Genomic DNA, 26,683 nt, shown 5'->3' with positions numbered 1-26,683 from the left:
CACAATTCACAAGGTAGTCATTTTATTGTTACTAGGAAAACCCTAACAAATGTTTTGGCCTCTTTGGCAATCTTTGTGCATCTTATCTTTACTTTTATCCAGCTTGGATTGGTATGTGGTCTTGATGCAAACCAGAAAATCCTGCCATGCACAAATAAAAGCTACTAAACAACACCAGCAGCTGTAGGGCACTCAGTTATACTTCTGCATATTCACCTTTTATGGCACAAACAAAATCCTACAGGTATATATAACTGGACACATTGAGTTCATATTTGGCGTTCAGGACACATTTTATCTCATGTAATCTTGTAGACACGAGAGAAGGATGTAGTGTGCAGTATACCGTTTATATTTAGTAATAATTTTGTAAATTCAAACCGCAACTTCTGCCCTTTTGTTTTATAACAGTTACATAATATTTATTGTGTGAATATGTAAGAAGTTTCAGTAACAAACTATTTTATGGCATCATTGTTACATATAGTTACTATAGTAATAACAGTAAATTGTGCCTAATTACATGCAACTAACCCTAAACCTATAGTAAGTACATGTAGTTAGTTATTATTACTCAGTACTTAAAAGTATAATTACAGTCTAACAAAGACACCTTGAAATAAAGTGTAACCGAAGTATCTCACAAATTATTTATGACTCTCACATTAGCAGCATCATTTCCATCACAACCAACAATTTTGTTAAAGTATAAAGTTCTCAAACATTAGTGTAGTTACAGTATTTACCTAGTACACTGTCAGAAAAGAGTATGCTTGAGATGAAATATGATACATAAATGGCATCAAGAAACTCTTCAAGTCATGTCGGAAAGAACGGATGCACATGAACACCAACAAAAAGTTGTAAATCCCATTGGGAAGCTCGGGATTCTCTTTAAAGGGATAGTTCACCCAAAAATGAAAATTCTGTCATCATTTACTCACCCTCAAGTTGTTCCAAACCTGTATGAGTTTCTTTGTTCTGCTGAACACAAAGGAAGATATTTGGAAGAATGTTTGTAATCAACAGATCTCGGGCCCCATTGACTTCCATAGTAGGAAAAAAATATACTATGGTAGTCAATGGGGACCGAGATCTGGTTGGTTACAAACATTCTTCCAAATATCTTCCTTTGTGTTCAGCAGAACAAAGAAACTCATACAGGTTTGGAACAACTTGAGGGTGAGTAAACAATGATAGAATTTTCATTTTTGGGTGAACTATCCCTTTAAGCCCCGAGTTTATGAGTTGGGAGGTGTCAGTGAGAAACATGGTGGAATATTTAGCCGTGACACTGTCAGGCTTTTCTATTTACAATAAACTAAGCTAATTACCTCAACAAAATATAGCGGCATTGTAATATAATGTGCAACGATAAAGTTTACAGTGGCTTCATGAATTAATTAAAAACATAAAAGGCAAAGCACACCGCATGCACAATCTTAGTTCTTCCTTTTCTAGAAGTAGTTTAAAAACATTGCTGTATTTTTGCGTAGTTTATTAAGAGAAGATACACTGCCATCTTGCTCCGACGAAAGTGACTTCCCAGGAGGACTTGAACGCACCAATAATTTATGCAACAAAGAGAGAGAGAGAGAAAGGGAGAGAAAGACAGGCTTTAACATGAGAATTAAAACTTTTTATTAGTGTATTTATGAAGTCTGCATATGCAACACGCCTGAAAAGCTTATCGCCTGAAGTTCACGTCCTACCAATACATCTCTCTAATGGTAAAACAAGCTCACCAACTGTTAAATGCTTTGCAAAAGGAGAAAAAAATAAAAAAAATATAACAGAAAAAGTAAAATAAAATTATATATACACATTTATATGCATATATGTCTGGTCCACTTTCAGTTCTATTTGGTTTTCTTTCCACACCCAGTCAAAAATGGCAAACAGAACGTTCCCAGTGTCTTGTTGGCCGCTTATGGGCTTTAAAAACGGGCCACAACATCTTCGTCAGCTTTTTACTAGATGCACTTAAAAGTACAATCACAAGAGTAGTAAGATCAATGAAGGAAAAGATGGAGACAGAGGTGGGAAGAGGGGAATGGATACTTGCAACGCCTGGTCACAACAAGTAAAGAATAACAGACAGCTATATCACAGTCATTAGTTAAAGTTGTACAACGAGCACGCACACTAAAGTTGCACAGTTCTCCCTGTTTGGAAGTCTTTTTTTTTTCCCCAATTGCAAACAAATAAAACACTGCGATGTTCCCGTAGGCTGAATGTCCCCTTCGGGTAACCGTACTTTGAGGGGCGGTGGGTTAAACAGTATCGTGTTGTGAACATGGGAGGAAAAGCAACTAAAAGAAAATCAGAGCGGTGGGGTGGGGTGGGGTTCAAGATCAGGGCGAAACGTTAACCCGGGACAACAGCTTGAATTGGAAGAGGAGAAAAGATATTTGCGCTTATAAAAATTTCATGCTAAATAACGTTTTCGTATGATAGGACATTTCATTATGAAGCCATGTTCCTTTAAAAAGAGGGCATGATCTAAAAAAATATTCAATTCTAATAAAAAGGAAGAGAGCTTTAAAGATCTTAAATATATTTATATATAAAAATACATGAAAATACAAAAAGTAGCTAAAAGAAAGATAAAGGGAACAAAAAAAATCTTGTAATTGTGTGAAGGATAACCTAGTTTATTAACACTTAAAGCTTAAATACTTCGATTTTTTGTTTTTTTTATCTTTTTTTTTTAAAGATTTGGACTGCGTGAGACGTTTTAATAACCTTTGAGAGTCTTTGTTCGTCCTTAAAAGAAGCCACTTTCTGAAGAAAACCACTCCACAGCCAACTAGTGAACATTTCACCCAGTGAATAAAAAGTTAATTCTGAAGTTCGAATTGAACGAGGGGCTTTTGTTTTTGCGCTAAACATTCCTATCAAGTTTGAATAAAAGAAGCATGTCTTACAGCAGCATACCTCCAATCAAAGGCAACATTCATATATAGTGGTTTGGGGGGGAGAAATCGTAAAATATTAAAATAAAAAGGTATCTTTTGGCATTACTGAAGAAATCGAAAAACATGATTAAGTCTTAACGCGCCAATCTACACAATCATAACGTGTATAAAAACAAAGAATGTGACTTTTTGCCAGAAAAAGTAACCTCCTTGAACGACCGGATTGGGATCGCCATCCAGGAAAAGTATTTACTTCATCAAGGGGGGAAAAGCCTTTCTGCTACAAGTGTGTGTGTGTGAAGTTATTTCCTGCCTTCTTGAACTTCCACACATCATACGCACCTTCCCTCCTTCTCGAAAACCATCCAAATAAAATAAAAAAACCAATATACATTTCATATTCTACTACTAATACATTTAATATTGAGGGTTTATGAAAGAAAAACAAGAGAGAATTAAAGGTGCATGAAGCTGATGAGACAGCAAGTGCTGCGTTCAGGTCCGAACGGTGAGAACGTCAGTGTCGGGAGATGAGAGAGAGAGAGAGAGAGAGAGAGAGAAAGAGAGAGAGAAAGGCTCACGAGTACTATGATAGAGAAAGAGGGGGCGGGGTTATAGTAAGTCTGTTGTTCTTGTTGTCGGTTGATGTGATTGTAGAATCAGTCGTTTTTTGGGAGGGGGGGGGGCAGAGGACAGAGAGCTTGGTCGTGTCGATTAGGACATACTGGAGCAGCGTACGGAGGGCGAGCCCATCTGAGTCAGGACCTTGTCCAGCCACTGCAGCGGGCCGTTCAGGTGAAGCTCGATCCAGCATGGGGTGCTCGTCACGGTCTGCCGTCTACACAACAACAACAGACGACAGGTCACGGGGTGCATCATGGGAATAGACAACAGGAAAATAAAGTTACTATGGTGAAACGCGTCCATTAGGAACTGCTGGAGTGATTGACAGCCAGCGTTTCAAATCCTGGCTCATGAATATTAATTAGCTCCTGAAAAAGTAGCATAGCAACAACCTCACTGACATGCATGAGCTACACCTTTGCCATGGTAAGACCGGAAGTCATTTTCAACCATAAGTACTACCAATACTGTACAAAAACCGGCATGGTTTTCTTCTTTCCCGTTCTGAAACACTGCTGCTTTTAATATCCGGAATTACAAGCACATGTGAGCTAGAAAGTAACTTAGATTTTTGATTCGGTTGATGCATTTAAGACTTGTGTTGTAGTTAACTACAGATGTGGTCACACTTGTAGTTCGGTTCTCTTGGGTCTTTTGGCATGGACCAAAAACAAAAACAAAAAGATTAATTTAGTCCTGGTTTGTTTAGGGTTCACACAGTCATTTAAACACTGAAAAACAAAGAGGAATAAGGATAAGATCACAACCTGATTTGATGGCGGTTTTGACATATCCAAAACAATGCTGGGCTAAATGTTGTCGTTCTATGTGCGTACATTTTATGCTATTTGTCTCAACTTACAAGTTGTCAAGAGCTTATAAAACGTGTAAAGGAGTAAAAACAGCGTCAGGAATCCCTCCGTCACACAAACCAAGTTCTGCTGCGAGGAGACGCGGTTCTGACGCCTGAACTGAACTGTGATGGGCAACATCACCACTATGATGAGAAAAAACAGGAACGCTAGAGTATTCCATCTTTTTTTGTGACATCACATCCTGTTTTTGGTTTGTTTACATGGCTTTGGTCTATGTTGCGTTCATATTTCAGTCGAACCGCAACAGAGTTTCAAAACTCTGCACCTGAAAGCGATGCATTTTTTGGTATTTTTTCCGAAGTGTTGACATCTTAGTGTTAAAGGACAAGTTCGGTATTTTATACTTAAAGCCCTGTTTTCAGATCGTTTCTGATGAAATACAATGGTTAAGATTTGGACACATGCTGCTGGCCCGAGAATTTTCGGTTTCTGTGGTAGCTCACACAAAAATCGCTGCAAAAGATGCTTTCCAACAGGTTTTATCGTAGTTTTTGTCCAACTCCATTGACTTGTATTGGATGTGCTGTGAGGTACGGTATTACTCCGCCGCCGGAAACTGGGCTGGAGTGTCTATTATTCAAGCTCTCAACGGAAGAATGTACGGGTGTGAGGCGTTTGGAAAAATAGGTCCACAGTTTTACAACGAATGGTAAAACACCTGTTGGAAAGCATCTTTTGCAGCGATTTTTGTGTGAGCATATCAGTGAACACCCCTGACCACTCGGTGAGTTTCACGTCTTTGTAAACGAAAGTTTAATGCGTTTTAGGAAGGATTGTTCCAGTGCACCTATGCAGCCATTGTGGAGGTGGGGGGGTGCTACCACAAAAACCGAAAATTCTCGGGCCAGCAGCATGTGTCCAAATTTCAATCTTAACCGTTCTAGAAACGATCTGAAAACAGGGCTTTAAGTGTAAAATACCGAACTTGTCCATTAACTAATAATTGTTGCAAACTGGTACTACCAATAAAATTTTAGTGCATTCCTGGACCTGTGGAATGTGTTTGGCTCGAGGTCATGGTGCAAAGGACCCTAGGTTGAAATGACTCCGAACCATCCCTTTAAATTTGGTCATTGGGGTTGCATTTATTTTTATTTGGTGATTTTTCCCACCTTCTATAACTATAGCTAAATTAATCTGAATACAGATCATACTCCCATCCCTGAGAAATTTATTGTGTTATATTCTGGCATTAAAAAGATGCACTATCGAAGAAGTCTACGCTATTGGCAGAGCTTGTCCATACCTGTACTCGGCTCCCCAGCCTTTGACAAAACTCATGCGAATGGTGCACATCCTGGTCAACTGATATACAGCCTCAAAGCCCTGGTTCACTGACTGAGCCAGCAGTGCCGCAAACTCCTGGTTATTGAAGATCTTCAGGTTACAGCCTAAGAAAGAGGATATCATGATGTCAATAGTTGACGCAAATTAGCACATTCTGATGGACGGTACAACGTAAGGTGAGCGATGTGACCAAACTCTTATCAAACGATACGAGGAATTTTATTTCACAATAGAAGTTATTTTTCCTCTTAAATAAGGTTGTTACGACAACAACATTTTAGAAACCGTTGAAATTTCATAATTATCAATACCATTTTTGATATCACAGTAAAAAACAAATACTAATGTAAGTAAAAAGTTCAAGCTTATTGAAGACAAGAAAACAATTAGTAATAAAATAAGAATTAATTATTAATTACAAGCAATGACAAAAATGCAACAGAAAAAGAGAGAAATTACATAAACAGTTCTTACATTTCTACTACAGAATTTTAATGAAGATTATGCAGGGTTTTTTTCCCCTTTTACTTTACACATAGTATTTCACATAGTACTTTACTATGTGAATTAAAGGGTTAGTTCACCCAAAAATGAAAATTATGTCAGTAATTACTCACCCTCATGTTGTTCCAACCATGTAAGTCTTTCGTTCATCTTCGGATCACAAATTAAGATATTTTTGATGAAATCTGACAGCTGTCTCACTCCTCCATAGGCTTTCAGAGGGACCGAAACTCGCCGGCCCAGAATAGTTAGTCAAAACATCGTTAAAATAGTCCAAGATCAATGTTCTTCAATGTGGGCCTCTGACGAGAGTTCACGGGAGCGCCAGGACGCATGCGCGAGAACTGAGATTACGGCGTTCTAGTAGTAGAAGAAGAGGATATGAGAAGAAGAACGCCATAATCTCAGTTCTCGCGCATGCGTCCTGGCGCTCCCGTGAACTCTCGTCAGAGGCCCACATTGAAGAACACTAATAGTTGGATAAAGTCGTTATTTTTGTTGTTTTTCCGCATAAAAAGTATTGTCATCGCATGATAAACTTAACGTATAGCCACTGTAGTCACTTGGACTATTTTAACGATGTTTTTAATAACTATTCTGGGCCGGCGAGTTTCGGTCCCTCTGAAAGCCTATGGAGGAGTGAGACAGCTGTCAGATTTCATCACAAATATCTTAATTTGTGATCCGAAGATGAACGAAAGACTTACATGGTTGGAACAACATGAGGGTGAGTAATTACTGACAGAATTTTCATTTTTGGGTGAACTAACCCTTTAAATACACATTGATTTTAATACACATGACCGTAATATTGTGAAATAATATTACAATTTAAAACAGCTGCTTTCATTGTGAATGTGTGTTAAATGTGTGTAATTTATTCCTGTGATCAAAGCTAATTTGTCAGCATAATAATCAGAAATGTTTCTTGAGCATCAAATCATCATATTAGAATGATTTCTGAAGGATCATGTGACACTGAAGACTGGAGTAATGATGCTGAAAATTCAGCTTTGATCACAGGAATAAATTACATTTTAACATGCATTCACATAGAAAACATTTATTTTAAATTGTCATAATACTCAAGAATATTACTGTTTTTTTGTTTGTTTTTTTAATCAAATAAATGCAGCCTTGGTGAGCAGAAGAGACTTCATCCAAAACTTTTGACCGGTAGTGTATGTATACAGAAACCGGCTCTCGGACAGCACTCGAGTACCAGACTGAGTTCACTTTCGCAGCTTACTGCGCTTGAACGATTTCAAACGACTTTAGCATTTAAACTGGTAAGGCTTAAAAACACATGCAAATTATAAACTTTAATGGCGATGCAGCACCGCAAAAGTCACGAGCGCAACCACGACAGAGACAAAAATCGTACACAAAAAACTACTGTCGCTGTTTATTCTGTCTACCGCTTTACTGCCCACCTGTAGTACCATAGACACATGGACACTGAAAGTGAGTGAATCTCTTACCTGGGGGGATTTTACAGACTGTTGCAGGGTGCCAGCCATACCTCTGATTACAGTTAGGGCTTTGAACGAAGATGGCACTATCGCTAAGACATTCGGCAAACACTTCCCCACCAATATAATACAGCCTGACCCCTCGACCTAATCAAAGACAAACAGCAGTGAGAACTTAATATTGTACATGTGACCATTTTGCAGGAGTCTCAAATTGTCTTGGTACATACAAAGGGACAGGTCAACCAAAATTGAAAATCATCATCTTTTACTCATCCTCATGCTTTTTCTTTATGATTAACTTTCATTGTATGGACAAGAAAAGACCAGTTTCAAAATATTATTTAGTTTCATTAAAGAAAGTCAATAGGGTTTTTCACACTTGAACTAGTTAATCCTGGGTTATTCTGAACCGCGGGTAAACAGAATCCTGGGTTATCTTGCTTCACGTTTCACACTGCTCATAATTTATCCTGGGTTAACAATTTATCCTGGGTATTCATAAGATGCCATTAAACATTCCTAAACCCTGGGTTAACATCCTTGTTTGCATATTTGAGGTGTCAGTGTCACTGATTGGACGAACACTGTAGGCAAACTGTTTACATAGAGGGCTCTAAGCATTGCACATCCTTGGATTATATCTTGCCGACTGAACTATCAGACTATAAAGGTAAGAACTGAACGGTCTCTTCACTACAATAGCACATTTTCTGTCACCATTTGACATTTTCCCCCTCAACTGCTGAAACACAGCCTACTGTTTATACAACACATGCTGTTCCTGTGACTTGCAAAGCATGTGAGGCATGTGATTGGCTGTCTGTTGCTAAGCATCTAGCCAGGGCTTCACCCAGGGTTAAAAGCAGGGTTTAGAACAATGATAACCCAGGGTTAAGCACAGAGCAAAAAGCCCTACTGAGGTCTTCTGTAGACTAAAGCAAGTCATACAGGTTCAGAATGACGTGAAAGCAAATATAAGATGCCGATTTTAGTTTTTGGGTGAACTGTCCCTTCATTTCAACTGAAACTTGATAGTAGACCAGCTGAAGATGTCTTGGATACCTATGTGTCTCCGGGTCATCTCCACGGTGGCGTTGCGGTTGACGTTGGACAGCAGGCCCAGACAGAACCGCTCTGAGTTGGAGGGGTCTGTGAAGCCATCCACGGTGAGGGAAGGCTGGGAGGCGTGGAACGTTTCTCCCACCCGCTGGTTTAGTTCATAGTAAGCTATGGAGCACCAAAACGCAGGCTCCGAGTAAGTCACTGGCTGCAGGTCTAAAACAGAGATGAGGAAGACCAATATAAGGGAACAAGTTGACAATCTTGTATTAACTGTGCACAGATCTTTGAAGTCCTCAATCTCAAGAAATGGTCAAGATGTCAATATAATGGCTATCAAGAGTGAGGTTAGGCAGTTAATCGGCTCTTACCCATGCCATGATTGACAGGCGAGAGTGTGCTTGGCGACAGTTCTGCAGGAGAACCTGACAAAAAGAAGAGGTTTTCCTTACAATAATAGAGATATTGGCAGCAACAAGAAATAACTGGTTTATTTGGTGCTTGCCCATGTAAAAATGTTATAGTCTATCAATGGACACATGATTTGAGGCATCATAATTCAGGGGTCTGTTTAGACCTGGAGCCCAACGTATGAGCAATAACAAAAGGCAGCACTGCACTAAATGGAAATTCTTGGTACACTGGGTTGAAAACTGAATAAGTTGCAATGTTGTGATGTACATCCGAGTAAAACAGATCATCATAAACACAGAAAATGAGGACAAGGACTTGGTTCAATCCATCGGTTGTTGAAACTTGCAGATGATGTCACCAGAGAGAAGTCTGTCACTCCAATGGAAGATTGAGTTGCATTCATATTCATGGATGAATTGCTCATAATAAAATCAATAACATGTATTTAGAAAACCTGAAGTGAAATTAAACTTGGAATGTTCAAAATAACTAAAGAAATTCTAAGTATTATAATAAAATTGAAGGTGGCATGTGTATGATGCCTAGTGTTTTGAAAAAAGTTGTGTAGTGTATTCCAGTCTATAGTAAACATGTGCTGTCATTCCCATGTAGTGATGTCACTGTGGGAATGTACCTGTGTCCATACTTTGATTCATCTGCTGGTCGCTGGCCTCTCCATCCTCACTGATGTATCCCGGGGGAGGAGTTTCTGAACAGATTTAGAAAACAAAAACAAAGATCACCAATTTACTCTAAAAGCCCGTTCACACCAAGAAAGATAACTATAAATATAACTATATTTGCGTCCACACCAAGGAACAATATCTTTCTTTATTCCAAGCATGCTGCAGTTTAAAATGGCTGAGCTCTTTAAAGCAGGATGGATTCGGATTGGCTCGTTCATCAGTTAGATAAAGTCATTCTGAAAGTGAGTCCAACGATATCGTTTCTCTGTGCCGTCATCATTATAGTCTTTTTGTGGACTTTTTGTTATCGTTATAGTTATCGTTCCTGGTGTGAACAGGCCTTAAACTACACACTAACACAAGGTCTTCTGCCTTAAATTTGGTGTGAAACGATTTGGTGAGACATTTGGTGCGAGACGTGTGTTCCTACCTGGTATGTAATTGTTAGGGGGCTCTATCCCTGTTGGGAAGTTGGTGTTTTCAGGTATGGAGTTGGTGTAGTCGTCCAGAGGCGGCAGCTCCGTCAGGATCTCTGTGTGTCTTGGCACGAGGACGGGAGGAAGAACTACAGGAGAGACGTTCAGAATGAAGAGGACTGAATGAACACTCGGTTCAAATTTCACACATTAGGAAGCGTTCAGAATATTTTCTTGGCAACTCCGCTGCCAATTTCCCCACCTGGCGTCTCCACCCGCTGGTAGTGGTAGGGGTTGATGCAGACTTCATCCTTCTTGAGGTTGAAGGCGTACTCGCAGGTCTCGATGGCGCGCAGCTCGTGGTGGCTGTGCAGGTCGGGCCATCGCCACAGGCGGCAGTAGATGACATGAGGCAGACCTTTACGGTGAGACACTTGCAGACGCCCGTCCAGAGATCTGACCCGAGCATCCACAGAGAGAGGGCGAGAGAAATGGAAGAGAGGGGAGTGTGCCAAATGACCAGAGAAAGACATGCATGGATGGAGGGAAGAGGGGAAGGTGGTGCGATTAGACAGCAAATCATGACCAAGATGCAAGGTTAAACCATTACGATTAAAACTCCTGAATGTTTATACACAATAACGGAATACTATCATATTAAATCAATGGTTCTCAACTGGTGAGTTGTTGTGACCCAAAAAAAAATGGGTTGTATACATCAAGGGAGAATAAAAATAAAAAATAAAACACTTTTAAAAGCAATAACCATATAACAGTGCAAAGTCTTGCACTGCTTAATATTAATTTGGTCCCATTTTATATTAAGTGTCATTGACTACAGTGTTAACATTTAAATGAATCATTTGCTACAATGCACTTATTGTTGACATGTTTTTACAAAGTACTTAAATTAAAAATAAAACAGCTGCATCTAATTACACAGTAATTCATTTATGTAATTGCATCTACAATTAGAGTGCTGACCCTTCCCTGACACCGTAACCCAACCTTCTTTTTTGATGCAGGTACATAGCAGTTAAAGACACCTAATATAAGAGTGGGGCCCTAATTTTGATATGCATCCAATTAAAACGGCATAACTATATAATACGCATGTATACACAACCATTCAAAAGTTTTCAAATCTTTATGAAAGTCTCTTCTGCTCATCAAGGCTGCATTTATTTGATCAAGAACACGGTAAAAACAGTAATATTGCTACAATTTAAAATAGCTGTTTTCATATAGAAATCATTCTAATATGATGATTTGATGCTCAAGAAACATTTCTGATTATTAATGTTAAAACAGTTGTGCTTCTTCATATTTTTGCGGAAACCGTGATAGACCTTTTCAGGGCTCTATGACTAGAAGGATCAAAAGAACAGCATTTATTTGAAATCGAAATCTTTTGTAGCATTAGAAATATCTTTAACTGGTAAATTTTGATCAATTAAATGTATGCTTGAAGAATACAAGTATTAATTTCTTTCAAAAAAAATCTTTTTTTTTGAACGATATATAGGTTAACATAAAAAAAGCCAGAGGACACGGTTACTTCCTGCATAAATTTGGCAATGGGTTGGGTCACCATTTCAGAGCAAAATCAGTAAAACCAGTTGAGAACCACCGTTTTAAACCGTTTCTTTAGTGAAGTGTATGTATGAGTTATGAAAATGTCGATCTGCTTTAAATCTATTGTAACATTCAGAGTTAAAACTCTACAATAAAATAAGTGATGCCATCATTAAGATATGTAAGTCTAAATCATCATAATAGAGCAGGTTATTACACGGCCCCTGGAGCCCCCTGTGCTCGTTCATCCCCACCTGTGGCTTGTGGGGTGAGTGTGGCACAATGTCAGCAGAGGATATTCACCTGGTTTGGTCAGGGTAGCTGTAAAGGCCTGAGGTATCCCACTGTTCTATCGTATTTGGTGTACTCAGTCCCCAAATTTCAGAGCAATTGCTGTGCACAGAAAGTAAAAAAACAAAAACAAACAAAAAAGAAAAACAAACACAAAGAAACAAAAAAAATGATAAACATGGGGCATGATTCATTCAAAAATACCAAGATGAAGTACCATGAGGGGAAAATCGAAGGGCATTGTTTCTTTTATTTGAGATGTTTTGCGTGGGTCGTCTGAAACTGCCGAACGACGCGGTCCACCTCGAATAAAAGAAGCCACTCTAACGGAAAATTCACATATAACAGTGAGATGAGAAAACCGAAGAGAAACTGACAAATGTATTTACAGTTAGGGCTGGGCGATATATTGAATACTCACAATATATTCGCGATGAAAATTAGGCAGTGTAAAGTGTGTCAGTCTGATTCATTTCCATGATTCGAATCCATGAATCAGCTCAAGATTGTCATTTAAAAAAGTAGACCTCGAGTCAAATGTTCCTGGACAATTTAACTGAAATGCACAAATGTCATTTAGTGGAAAAACATGCCTTATTATTTTAACGTGACTATCGTAGTTGTTATTTTAAAAGCAGTTTTATAGCAAAAAACGTATGGCGATATCTAAAAGGCTACAAAATAAAGAGGCATTTCCTGCTACATCGCCCAGCTCTAGTTACAGTGCATAATCTTCTTCCCCGGTCATCATGCGGTGTTATGAGACGAACAGGGCAATTGACGTTATAAAAAGACGTTTCATTCAGGGATTGATTTGACATCAGATATCAACATTTACACATGCAGCACAGGACAGGAGCCTATGACCTACTGTCGCTCGACTACATCACACTCAAGATAAAGAGCGCTATCAGTCAATCAGACAAGCACACAGACCTTCAGTAGTTCTGAAAAAGAAACATGGGATGAGAAACAGACATGGTGACGTGACAGGAACAGGACTCGCACAGACTTGATATGTGATGAATGAAGTTTTGGCCCCCTGTGGTTTAACGGTCTCTGAAAAGGGACTCGAAAGACAGAAGCTCGCAAACACGTGCCAGACTCCACCAGCAACCTGGAGTCACTTCTTATCACAAATGGTCTTGATAATCTTTTTCAAACATGGACTAAGTGATTTTTTTTTTTTTTTTTTTACATCTGTCCTGCAGCAGTGGTCCTATTGGACAGAGAAGTATTTTTCCAACTTGCACTAGTCACAACTGAATATAAAGACTCATGTATTCGACAAAGAAAATTCAAATCTCTTTTAAATCGAAAGAGATCACGCAGAGAGTTCCCAGAAGGTTGTTTTGAAGCTAAATATATTTAGTTAAATATTCCGTTTACAACGCTATCTGACACGGTTTTTCTTTAAGTCAAGTCAAGTATATTTGTATAGCGCTTTTCACAATACAGATTGTATCAAAGCAGCTTCACAGTATTAAATTAAAATAATACAACAAGGTTTGTTTCTAGTGGAATTTGATTGATAAAATCAAATGAAATATCCCCAGAATATCCCCAACTGAGCAAGCCAAAGGCAACAGTGGCAAGGAACCGAAAAACTCCATCAGGTGACCCAATGGAGAAAAAAAAAAACCTTGGGAGAACCCAGGCTCAGTCGGGGGCCAGTTCTCCTCTGGCGTTTATTAACTAGAGGCCGGATTGTAATTTGAACTGTAAGATTAAAAATATTATATGAATGCCTGGCTGAAGAGATGCAACTTTAATCTAGTTTTAAACTGGGAGAGCGAGTCTGAGTTTAATGTAAATGTATTAAATAAAATGTTATTGTCTCTTAAAAATATTTTAAATGCAGCTACCTTGTGACCCTTAAAGGGAAAGATCACCCTCATGTTGTTCCAAAGCCAGACCCTGCAGACCTTCATCTTCATTTTTAATAAAACCCGAGTGATTTCTGCTCCTCCATTGAAAGTCCATTCCACCAAAACTGACGGCTAAAAGAGCTGATCAATGCATATTCATTCATAGCACATCAAATATGGCAAACGCTAAAGCTCAACTGTACTTGCTTGACATGCAAGAACTTGCTTAAACCTCTCAATTCATACGGATTAAGTTTACGTTACGTTTCTATGAAGTTTAAGAGTCAAAGTTTTCAGAAGATGAACACAGTCTTCTGGGTTTAGAATGGCATGAGGGCGAGTAAATGACCCTTTTAATTTTTGGGTGAACTATCCCTTAAACTTCTTCAAAAGACTAATTTGTGTGCCGTTTGTGTGAAGCTTGAAACTCAAAAGTAAAGCCATTGACGAACAAGCATTTATACAACAAACTAACCTACATTAAAACAGGACAAGATCAAAGGAGCCTGTAAAGAAAGAAAACTCTTGAGGAGAACATTAACATTAGAGCAGGTTATCTGAGCGGCGCGTGTATCGCTAACCCTCGACCTGTACGCTCGCTGCTGCCTGATGTCAAAAGTTAATGAGGCCGACCCTGATGTAGCGATGTTACCCGAGATATTGAGCGAAGCTTGCTCAGAGTATAACGTGTCCTTATTCCTCCGGGGAATTAAGATTTCATGATGCCCAGAGAACATGATCGATAGGCAGTTTTAGTCAACGACATGCCAGGAGAGTACACATATACAGATTAAATCGTTCCACTCATTTTTATAGGAGAGATTCATTTGTAGAACTTTTAAACCAGAACCTGGTTTAAAAATGGCTTTTGTTTTTGTAATTCCACATGGTGATGCCAGTGGCACAGAATTCACGCTTTCTTTTTACTGTATTTATGCATAATTCAACATCTAATTGACCTGTTCCAGTGTTAGTATTGGACCAATATTACAAATCTGGACAATACTGGAAGAATTTTATGTTGTGGCTAATAACGATTACATAATATTCAAAATCAATAATCTAAATAGATTAAATAAAAAACCCTAAAACCTGAAATTGTCAATTTAGGCATCATAACATTGCAATTTACAGTTTCAAACATGTATATTCATTTTAAGATGCATGTTTAAGTTTTATAAAATCAGTGTTTTAAAGATTAACTTTGAGTGTTAACTCTGCCTTTATTTTATTTAATTATGCATTTTAGTTATAAAAAAAAAAGAAAGAAAAAAAATCCCCAATATTTGCCATTAACTGATACTTTCTTTGTAGTCTCAGTCTGAGCTTTACTAAAAGTGAATTTCAAATGCCATGCAGTGTTTAGGGAGAAAGAAAGAGCAAAGTGAATGTATATGTGAAACCATTAAAGAAGTGAAACCACAGAGTTTACATGAACTCACATGACCTGCTTTAGGGGGGATGGGGACTTCAGTTTCAACACCAGTAGATGGGAGGGTTTCCCAAAACGCTCTTAAAACACACACGCTCGGCACACAATAGAAACCCGATTCAGTATTAACCCTCAAATTAACAATAGAGCAGATGGCCAGATCGCTGTGTGATATCAGCAGAGGTGCATTCAAGCACGATAATGATAATTCACAAAACTATGATACACTTTTGCAGAAATTCTATCAATATTGCATGACTCTAGATAACTGGTGAAAACTTTAATGTAATTTAAAAAGAAATGACCACATATTTTACCAATGCCTATACACAAAATGCAATGGTTTATTACTTAATGTCACCTGAAAATGAAATCAGGACAATTCAATTATTACTATGACTAACCGATATTAAAGTCCATCATTAGATGGACCCCATCAGCAATTCAAAGTAGGGCTGCTCGATTATGGCAAAAATAATAATCACGATTACTGTGGTCGATATTGAAAATCAAGATTATCAATCAAAGTCTTATTTCATGAGATGAGTAATTTTAGTTATCAGTAAAACAATTATTCACAATTCACAATTATGGACAGGTTTATTGGGCTACATCAGTAAAAACTAGGTTAATACTACCAAGTAATGGAGCCAAGTAAACAGTTACAGTCCTCAAAACAGTTACAGGTTACAAGTAAAAGAAACTAATTACAAAATACAACAACACAAAAGATAAAAACCTAAATAAACAGTGATTTAAGGTCTTCAGGGAGATGTACTAACAGTGGCATTCAGATAACTAATCACCTACAACAGAAACTGAATAAAGTAATCCAATGTAAAATAACACTGCAAAGTTTCACCTTATACAGTATGCTAAATATAGATCAATCCTTATTAAAGCTACTAAGGTTATTCATTCAAGTACAGTGAGTGATTTTATCTTTGTCTGTTATTGTTTGATTAACATTAATGACACTGAACTCGAGCAGTAATAACAGGCTGTGGCCACTCTGAGAGCTAATGCATGGATCCAATATACTGTTACACGCGTTTTCTTTCTCAACGGTTTACATTCACTGAAGACATAACCGACTGGGTTTACGAGGATACTTAAAACGGCATCTTGACATTTTCGCATGTAGGCTATTTGACCGTTTAGTCGCGTATCTGAAGCCCACGGTATACTTTGCTTATGCGTGTTTGGCACACAGAAAGACACCTGGGGAAGCGTCTCTTAATTTGCTTTTAATGACATCGTTTCATATCAGGCACTTCCGGCTGTATAGCAACAGTAGACTGTATTTTACAGCACTCACTTATTCGGCCGTTTTGGATGTTAAGTTTGGCTTATGGAGGAACGAAGCCACATTAATTGCGCAATAATAATTTTACCTTGATTATCTTGTTTTCATGATCGTTGGATGCTAAAAACGAAACCGAAAATCATTTATAATTAATCGCACAACCCTAATTCAAAGTGACCAGAACCAAGCTGATAAATCTGGATCCCACACCAGCATCACTGCGCGTCCGTGTCCCAGACAGATGACACACTTTTGGAGGGAATTAAGCCTTGTATCCTGGTGAGCGGAGACCCCATCCCCACTAAACCACACACAGAGTCCATCTGCTACCCTCACTTGGCACGAGATGAAAGCAAAAAATATGTTCTTTTAAAGCAGCACCTTCTTTGAGTACCATGTGACTCGCTAATAAAGAAAAGTTAGTCCTAAAATACAATGCAAAAGATTTAGAAGGAACAATGAATGGGCTGCGTATCAAAACAAACCCCAGGACGGATTAAAACAGAGGCATCACAAAGGAAACCATATGTCTCTGTCAAATCTCAGGATCATTCCTGCAAATGAACAGTCAACGAGTGTCCCGTTTCAGGCTTCCATCTGAACGCGTGCCAAGTGACCAACATCTTAATCCCACGAGAGACGTCTGAACAAGCAATCCAAGATGGTCTTTTTAAATGCCTCGTAAAATGATTTCCTTTCACATAAAACTTGTATCCTTTTGTTTAAACGGCTAACCTGATTGTCTCTCCCACTTATACGATCTGTTGTATTGATTTGCATTTTTGTTGGCAATCCCATAATACAAAGGCTAATTAACGGATACCATAACTAATATTCTGACTACACTGACTGACATTTTTCCCTCAATTCTAAAGTCATTTATCAAACCAAATGAAAGCCAGGCCTTAATTATTGTATGGAAAGCCAGACAGACAACAGAGTCTTCAGGTTACAATCAATAGACCCGAAAAAGCCACAGCGCCAGCCGGCTCTGTCCTCACGGAGAAACCCTCTTCACATTCTTACACTCACTCAAGGCATCTTACAGATACACTATCAGCACTTCTGCACAAAAGACCTGCGTGGAGATCTTCAACAGGAAGTCAGGTCGAGACAGATACGGGTTTGTTTTCCCTTTAAACAAGAGTAACGTAACAAGTAAAAGGACTAAACATCAGCTAAAATTGAACGCCTGTTCGCATTGTTTAGTTCTGGATGTACGCATGCAGGAACATTTTGTTTTGATATTAGCGTTTGTTTTGTGCAAATTAAACACATGGCATACAGCTGGATCTGCTTGGGAAAATTCAAGACTGATTTCCCAAGCAACTATCGAAACGACAAAAGAACAAATCATCTCCTGCCTATCATTCAGTTCTGTATAATGCACTTGATAACTGGCATGATAAATCATTCACTTGCAACTATTTCAACTTCGAAAATTCAAGTCTGTTCAGCACAGCTACAATACAGTAGATATTCTGCTTATCGTAACGCGTTTAAGTGATGCTTGCGCTTCACTTCTAGACAAAAACAGGGATCTATTTTGCTCTAATACAACAGAACAAAGAGCAAATGTTGAGCATTAAGTAATTGAAGCTTTGTGGATGTATTATTATTCTCATGCTGCCAAAAATAAATACAATTTGATAGAGCAAATGCACAAGATATGCACATTTTGTAAACAGTGGTTTTGTATGAAACTAAACTGTATAGAAATGTGTTTGAAAATCTGTGGAATGGATTAAAATTATACTCCACCACAAAGATGACAATTCATTACAGTCATCAAGATCCTTTAACAATATTAATTAGGAACTTAGTTGACTTCCATTGTACGGTGAGAGAGAAAAATGTATTTCTCAAACTATAATAAAGTTTCGGAACAACAAATTTTGTGAGGAAAATCATTTAATGCCAGCTTCTTTTACAGTGTGCCGCTTGCATAAGCTCATGAATATGATCATTTCTACACGACTTTCCAGGGCGAATCGTGGTATGAAAAGCACGAGACAGAAAAAACACAGGAGATTTTATATCTGATACAGCACAAACAGAACAAATCTGAAATCAATCTTCATTTCATTTACAAGTTATAATGCCCTTTCATAAATGAAGAACTCTCTAGCTGAGCCTTTTGTTCACGGATATGTGAGGGAGGCTGGAGAGGACAGTTGCGGAGGCTTTTGACGTTACCATTACCAAACATGACAACCGGCGGACACAATGACTGATCCAGCCGTTCCCACAAGCCTCCAAGGTTAGAGAACAGATTAGCAGCAGAAAACACATGCTGGAAGCAAAGTTTCCCACCCTCTGAATCCACTCTCAAGGGAAGACAAAGCCCTCTGGATGACTTGGAAGCATTTCTGAAGGCCTGACCTGGGCTCTGCATCTGAGCAGAGAAGAGCCATCATTTTAATGTTCACTTGTACACATTTCAGCTGGAGGGAGGATAGATTTAACCTGCATTTATTGTAAGCTATACAGTCTTAAGAGGTTTTGCTGAGTGAACCTGATCAAGTATGAAGGCATAGTGCCAGAGCATAGAGCATTTTCACAATAACCATTGCACAATGTTTCAATAAAAAGAGGGAGATACGCATTCAGGCCTGCATTTGTTAAATTACACATTTAAAAAGACCCTGTGGATTTGAGAAGTTAGGATTAATTCAAAAAGGATTCAATAGAAATAAATCTCTCAAGGACAAAGGACAAAGCCTGTTGGCCATTACAAGCAGCTTGCGTTATCGGTTTCGACAACACCTTTTTAAATGATTTAACCCAGGAAACGTTTAAAGCCGCTTTCATGCCCTTTTCACGTTTGTTCAGCATCTTACACCATAATGAAACTACATTAGACGGCAAAAAACGAGAACCTGTGCTAAACCTTTACATAAGCGCTAGATTATCTAAATCTTAAAACAGGCGTCTCTTACAAATGGACGGTTTATAGAATGTTGGCGTTATAAAATTAAGCAACAAAAGCTGTTTTTTTCCCATTCAAAGTTGCGAATATAACTTTGATTTATCGCATAAAACATTTGCGAATAACAAACCGTTTCCATTCATGGAGTTGAAGAGAACAAAATCACTTCCTGATAAACTGGTGCCAAATATCACATTAGAAAAATGGAAGTTGCTGCAGTAGCAGAAGCCACTGTGGGTCTTTTATTCGTATATAATAAATGACTTGCACACAGGTGAAATGTAATAAACACTGTCGTGTTATCTTGATTTCGGAGGCAGATGTCTTCTGTTTTGGGAACAGTCGTGTCAGACGAGGCGAAGGCATTTCTGAATGACCAAAACAACACTTCAGCGAGTTTAGTCCAGTTATGCCGTCCCATTGGGAAGTCACGTGTCTCTTTTGATGCGCGGAGAAATTTGGAAGGTAAATGTGTTTCCATTGTAGTTTATGTGCATGGTTTCTTATCAGTTTTCTGTATCGGCTTAAGCACATGAGCTTTTTATGCACTTTTTTTTTTTAATTTAGGCGCATCTCCATCCAGCGCTATTCTAAAATGCACATATAAATCTGGATGGAAACAGCTATTGTGAACATCATGCTGATCTTGCACTTTGACCTACTGCTTTACACTTGATTTATTAAAAAAGAAATTCCCTTTTTAACTGGAACTTCAAAGTGGACAATTCAGATTTCCATTATCACTTCTAGTTTTTAATCATGTACGATTATGGATTGCTTTAATAAGGCTGTAAAAAAGTTCATCAAAGTTGTCCTAAGATGTTCAAAATTCATGTATAACTTTGATGAAAGGTTTTGATCCACTTCAAATGTTGACTGTGTGTATTTTATATATATATTTAGTATTTAAAAGAAAAAATGTGAAGCTTGTTTTCTACAAGTTCTTACATTAATGCATTTTACATTTACAAAGGAACTGAATCCATTTAACTGCAAATACATCGATATATTTCTCTCAAATATCACCAAAGGGCTGAAAACAGATGTAATGTATCAGACGTCACCCGACCCTTGTGTATCTGTAACGTCTCGGTTTCAAACTATTGACATGTTGTGGCTCGGACACACAACTCATCCTCTCCTCTTAGCATTTCCCTAAAATAGCAGCGCTGATATTTCACCATTTGTCATGATGAATGGGATAAAAGCAGCCTGATGGTTGATAGCGCAGACATTCACAGAGCATGAGAAGCCTTTGTGAGCTCAGAATGGAGGTGACGTGGAGCTGTACAGAATGACCTTAACTCAAGTCGAGACAGATGGAGCAGAAATCATTTAAAGAAACAAAGGGGAGTAATGCTGATATTTCACAACGGTAGACGCAACTCGGCGTCACGCCTTCACCTTCACTCACGAAGCAACACACGCAATGATACGGCTACGGTTACTTCGAAACTTAAAAGCATTTCTAAATCATTAAAGGAGTTTATAATAAGATGAATGCAATACGGTTTGCAACTCTAACCGTATTAAAGGGATACTTTATCTAAAACTAAAAAAAAAGTACATAATTACGCGGCCTCATGTCGCTTCAAACCTACGTAAGCTGATTATTAAATTACAGCATACTTTTTCAAATGACAAGGAGATGAATAAATGACACTTTTTTCTTTTCTTGCGTTTTCCCATTTCAAAAGACTGAAGCGCTAGTTTCCGGAGTCTAAGACGACACTGAGCTAAAAGCAGGAATGCGAGCGGCTTCTGATGTTGGCGTACCTGGGGATGGTGACACACTTGGTGTTGAGGTTCTGTGTGGTGATGGCTTTCTCCAGCTCGTCCAGCTGGCCCGTCTTCTTCAGCTTCTTCACCAGGCTTTTGACGGCCTTCTCGCACCATTTCTCCTCCTGGCCGTTCTGCTCTCCGCCCCCTCCCGCTCCGCTCGAACCGCTGGCCGACTTCTTCCAGCCCAGCAGGCGCTTCACCACGGGCGGAGTGAAAGGCAAGATGGAGGACATGTTTTCGGGGTGTCCGATGAGCGGTCAGAGTTAGAGAGACAGATGGAGGCTAGGAGAATGGGGAGGAACAGACCCAACGTTCCTAACTGGCTTTTAGGAAGAGGGTCTCTGGGCTGATTATGAGGGGGCAGGGGACAGAAGCTTAGGAAACGGGAGAGGAAAGGGGGGCGAGGGGTCACCTGAGTGGAGAGAAGCAGAAATCAAGAACAGCTGATGACAGACTCTGTAAAGACCAAACTTCAGGGATGAGACTACTACCTCCATCCTGTTTCTTGCCCTGATTACAATTGCAAAATAAAGACTTAATTCAATCGTCTCTTCTTTGTTGTATTGCTTTTTATTATTATGATGATGATTCATTCTATAGCTATTAATCCATTTCTGTATTATAATTATTGGTCACTACTGAAGCTTTATTACCCAATAATTAATTGAAAATCATGAACCAATTTGGGTCTTTTTTTTTTTCAATACACTTTTTACAAAATTATTAAAAAGTTTTGGGTCGGTGAGATGCTCAAAATGTTTTTTGAAAGATGCTCACCATGGCCACGTTTATTTGATCAAAAATACAGTAAAAACAGTAATATTATAATACACTTTTTACACTACTATTCTAAAAAAAAATAAAAAAAAAATCAATAAAAAAATCAAAAATTAAAAACCCATTCAAAATTAATACACTTTTTACACAACTAATCAAAAGTTTTGGGTCGGTGAGATGCTCTAAATGTTTTTTGAAAGATGCTCACCATTTTCTTTTTTTTTCACCATGGCCGCGTTTATTTGATCAAAAATACAGTAAAAACAGTAATATTGTGAAATATTATAATTTAAAACAACTGTTTTCTATAGTGAATATAATCTGAAAACTGTTGTGCTGATTAATATTTTGGAAACCTTGATTTATTTTTTCACGATTCTTTGACGAATAGAAAGTTCAAAAGAACAGCATTGATTTGAAATTAAAACGGTGTCACAAATGTCTTTAATTTGGTTTAATTTAATGCTTCCTTGCTGAATAGAAGTACTAATTTAGCTTTCTTTTTTTTTTCATACTGACTTAAAACTGTGTAAAAACATTCTCTTATTGTAATTAAACATGCAGAGACAACAAAGATAGCCATTTCTTACGCCAATGCCGTTGAGTCTGGACTATCTGTTTGTTGACCAGTGAGTGCTTGAGAAACTTAAAACATAATTTTTGCAATTTGGTTTGGTGACACTAGTAGAGCAGAAATCACACGTCAGCTTTAAATAAAGGAGCGCGTTCAATACAACTGGCGTTTCTTGTGGTGCCAAGAACCGTGGAATTACTCTTGTATTGGTCTCAGCCACTCAGATTTCAGTAGTGACTCAACCCTAGTCAGCAAATGAGAGATTTCATTGACAACAATTTTCTACAGGAAAAAAAAAAACTGCAGAAGACAAGCTAGCCTTTCATTTCAAAGGGTTTAGGACTTCATCTGAAAAGAGGTTCCGCATAACAAGAAAATCTACGCACAGAAACCAGGCGAATCCTGCCAGGTTGTGAACATGGGGAAGTGGAAGTAAACCATCTTGATCATTTCGGTCAGGCTTACAACATACCCTTACTCTGGGTGCCATTTATGATCAGGGAAGCGACGGGCATTACTTCATCAAATGCATTCGACTTTGAGAATGGATGACATCAGAAGAGATTTAATGATCTAATGGACTTTTCAGAGACTTTTCTTTGGGCTGGAAGAGTTCCTTCGTCCGCCACAGCCAAATGTGCTAATGTAATAAAACTCAAACAAATCCTCCTAATTGTCTTGCTTATATGAAGAGTAACTAGGGCTGTCACGATTCCTCGAATAAATTAGAGTAGGCTACTCGATTTAAAAAAATCTTCTATTGCAATTTACCCGTGTATCCGTGAACCGCATTATCAGATTAGACTGTTTTCTAAGGCTGCATAATGTAAAAAACCATACTATAGCATAGTGCTATTGTGAATTAACAGAGGCTGCAATTAAATTCAATTAATACATGCCCTGTGGGTTTAATAGATGCGCTTTATTTACATGCGTTTAAGTTTCAGTTCACAGTAAATGTTGCTCCACACGTTATCATTCACGTGCATGAAGTGTCTCAAACTCAAATGCTGCGAGTTTGAGTTGCTTATAACATTCATCTAGGAACACAATGTGCGCCATTTCATCAGACTTGTAAGATAAATCATGTATAAACCCACGCCAACACAGGAGAATACATCGATATTCGAACTCGCAATTTCAAAATAAAAGTTTAACTCCTCGCTCTGAGTTTGCATGTTTTGATGTCCTTGTTGAAGAAATGACAGTGGCTGTAGCATTTCTATCATAAAGAAGTGGCCAAATATTAAAGATTAAGTGAACATTTGAATTAAATATTGTTTTTTGGCCAATATTAAACAAGGATTTGATGTGCTGTAGAGTGTAACACCACCTGCAGGCATAATGCACAGAAGATTATTAGGCATATTATGTATTTTAACAGTGTTGTTTTATAAAACCAAAAGATTAGGCTATTTGCTTTAGATACTTTGCTTAAACCAAATATTATTGCCTCATTGTTATTATATATGTATTAATTCATCTTAAAGGCAGTTGTTCACTTAGGTCTAGTTTTATTACCATTAAAAAAAACCCCATCTAATTATCTTACTCGATTAATCATCAAAATAATCGACCGATAACCAAAAAAATTGTCAGTGACAGCCCTTAGTGTGACTACTCAACATTGGACATCTCACTTCAGGGATCACATGCTAGTTTGAATGATTTCAAAAGAACGTTGGAAGCATTTTAGCACATCAAAGGCACATTTGGAACGTTAAATTGGAACATGAATAGCAGATTTCGGGAGCATTTGAAAGATTTATTATAACACACCAGTCATTTTGGGGCACGTTCACCTTTTTTGGCAACACGCCTATTTGAACGGTTTGAATTAAATATTAAACACAGTCACACACTGATAAAAATTATTCTCTTGTGAAGTAAATACTTCTAAAAAACATGTAATTTCTACGTGAAAAATTAACACTCAATTCAAGCTTGAAGAAATTAAAGCATAAATATCAGCGTTATAAAATTAAGTAAAATCAACTCAACTTTCTGTTATGGTGTTCCCATCATGCACCAGGTTGATTTTTCAAGCTGTATTTACAAAACACGCTGTTTTGTGGCATCTGGGGTTCATTTTCTTTATTAAAAATGACATTCACACTCAAAAACAATCCATCAAATGTTACCGTCATTGTGTACCAAGTATCGAGGTCCCTGTGTTCGGGTGGGAACTGTGTTACCTCTATTATGTAAACATGGTCTACACAATAGCTATTGTATTATTTACTACTTAGATATTTCCAAGTAAAGCATACACTTTAAAAGCATGGTTTAATTCAGTGTTATATTGTTTGAGAAAAAAGTATTGCAAAGTAAACTTCAAATAAGTAGAAAGTACTTAAACGTTTACAGGCCAAGTTAGAGTTATTATTTACTTTGATCATTTGACTTAACTTATTTAAGTCCACTTTTGCAATGGATATGGAATTCTACTTCGTTTCTTTTCAGTGAATGAGATATAGACACGCATGGAAGATTGATTTTTGTTTTAAGTTTTCTGGTATTACGGACCAAAGTGGAAAGTACAAAATAAGCGCATCTGGAACACTGTAAGCAGGAAATCATTGCAGTGTTCGGAACGTTTTTAATTGAACGTTCACAAAATTTGAGCATCACAGACGCTTTGAAAGTTTCAAATGGAACGCTCAAAATGGAACGCTCGACTTTGCCTATAATTCGCGTGCTGGAATGTTTGATTCTAACGTTTTGGCGCGTTCCTTGTCAGCAGCATTTAGAAATGCAACTTTGAAGCCCAAAAATGTTGTCTAGGTAGACAGCTCTGTAACTTTTGACAGCCCAACCCTGAGATGAGCAATACACAGAGGCCAATGAGACAAGAGTAAGTTACATCACATTATTCTTATGAATGCATTTGTGTACAAACGCCAAAGCAAAAACATATGTATAGGCAAAACAAACATCACCCATGTACATCTGCTGGTATCATTCTAATCATGCATAGAAGTCGAGCCAAACAGACCCTGCTCGCCATTAACTCATCTGTGTAAGCTCTAAATGACTAATAATTAATAAATAAACGCATTGTTTACCTTCTCCAGTGATCTGGTGGAGTATCACGGGCTTGTTATGGCTGCATGGGCCGCTAATCGACTCACTGTCCCGGTCTGCCTGCGATATAACAAACCCCAGGATCAATACACTTACATTAATCGCTGCATTATAAACTCTTTCATCTGTGCAAAAGCGAAAAATCGGCATTTGCCTGTTTATGACAAGTGTGTGAGTTTGCGTGGCCGTTGAGTTTGTGGATACCGCTAGCAGCCTGCGCTACTTTCTTTGACAGAAAAATAAACAGCTTTCAAACGGGTTCGCGAGCCGTTATCTTCACATTTACCCTTCAACTCACCCTTTTAGCGAGAAACTTTCTCTGTAAGGAAGGAGTAGCGTTAAATCCCAGCGAAACGGATTATTCGTGGGTGGGTAAAAGTCGACTTTAAACAATATTTTCCTTCCCACTGTAGCCGAATTACAGCAGCAGACGACGGCCTCCAGCGCGCGCAACCTAACCTTAAAGCACGCAACGCGATACGCGCTCTGCATAAGCCCCGCCTTCTATCTTTTCATTGGATAACCGAGAAGCCTGTCATGGATATGCTTCTCGTCGATTGGCTTATAAAACCGTCAGTCTTGATAAAAATTGAATATGCAAACTACAGTCGATTTTTATTGGCTAATCAGATTGTGTCTTCTAATTAGCGATGTTTAGGTTCTAGTAGAAGGCAGTGGTTTGTCAATGTGGCTGTCCATCTATTGACTTCATAATAGACTCGAAGCGAACGGGGTGGGGAAATTGCAAGCGAGTTACTGCCTCTAAATAACATTACTATGAGAGTGGGATGTGTTGTGAGCGTTCAT

At 38.3% G+C, this 26,683-nt stretch overlaps 1 protein-coding gene across 3 annotated transcripts; it reads right to left on the bottom strand.

Annotated features, from left to right (window-relative positions):
* Positions 1-1,617: 1,617 nt before the first annotated feature.
* smad2 (SMAD family member 2) lies at positions 1,618-26,415 on the bottom strand. 3 transcript variants are annotated; one of them, XM_084400774.1, is made up of 12 exons: positions 26,175-26,415; positions 25,858-25,936; positions 21,436-21,853; positions 12,137-12,226; positions 10,521-10,714; positions 10,273-10,407; positions 9,791-9,865; positions 9,114-9,167; positions 8,746-8,958; positions 7,690-7,827; positions 5,664-5,808; positions 1,618-3,756 (listed from the first exon to the last, which is right to left on the bottom strand). In XM_084400774.1, the coding sequence occupies exons 3-12, from the start codon at positions 21,672-21,674 to the stop codon at positions 3,633-3,635; spliced, it is 1,407 nt and encodes a 468-aa protein (XP_084256900.1). In that variant the 5' UTR covers positions 21,675-21,853; positions 25,858-25,936; positions 26,175-26,415; the 3' UTR covers positions 1,618-3,632. The 3 variants fall into 3 exon arrangements, with proteins under 3 accessions (XP_084256900.1, XP_084256902.1, XP_084256901.1); XM_084400776.1 differs by lacking the exon at positions 12,137-12,226; XM_084400775.1 differs by lacking the exon at positions 25,858-25,936 and having other exon boundaries at positions 26,175-26,327.
* Between the last annotated feature and the right edge of the window lie 268 nt (positions 26,416-26,683).

Source organism: Rutilus rutilus (assembly GCF_951802725.1).
Source record: "Rutilus rutilus genome assembly, chromosome: 25".
Classification (NCBI taxonomy): Eukaryota; Metazoa; Chordata; class Actinopteri; order Cypriniformes; family Leuciscidae; genus Rutilus; species Rutilus rutilus.
This window is presented reverse-complemented; position numbering and strand designations above follow the sequence as displayed.

Coding starts and splice junctions, on each gene's coding strand:
- smad2 (XM_084400774.1), bottom strand. CDS start 21,674: ATGTCCTCCATCTTGCCTTTCACTCCGCCCGTGGTGAAGCGCCTGCTG. Junction 9,168..9,790: donor GAATCAAAGTATGGACACAG/GTACATTCCCAC, acceptor TCTTTTTGTCAG/GTTCTCCTGCAGAACTGTCG. Junction 3,757..5,663: donor GGCTGGGGAGCCGAGTACAG/GTATGGACAAGC, acceptor GTTGTTGTGTAG/ACGGCAGACCGTGACGAGCA.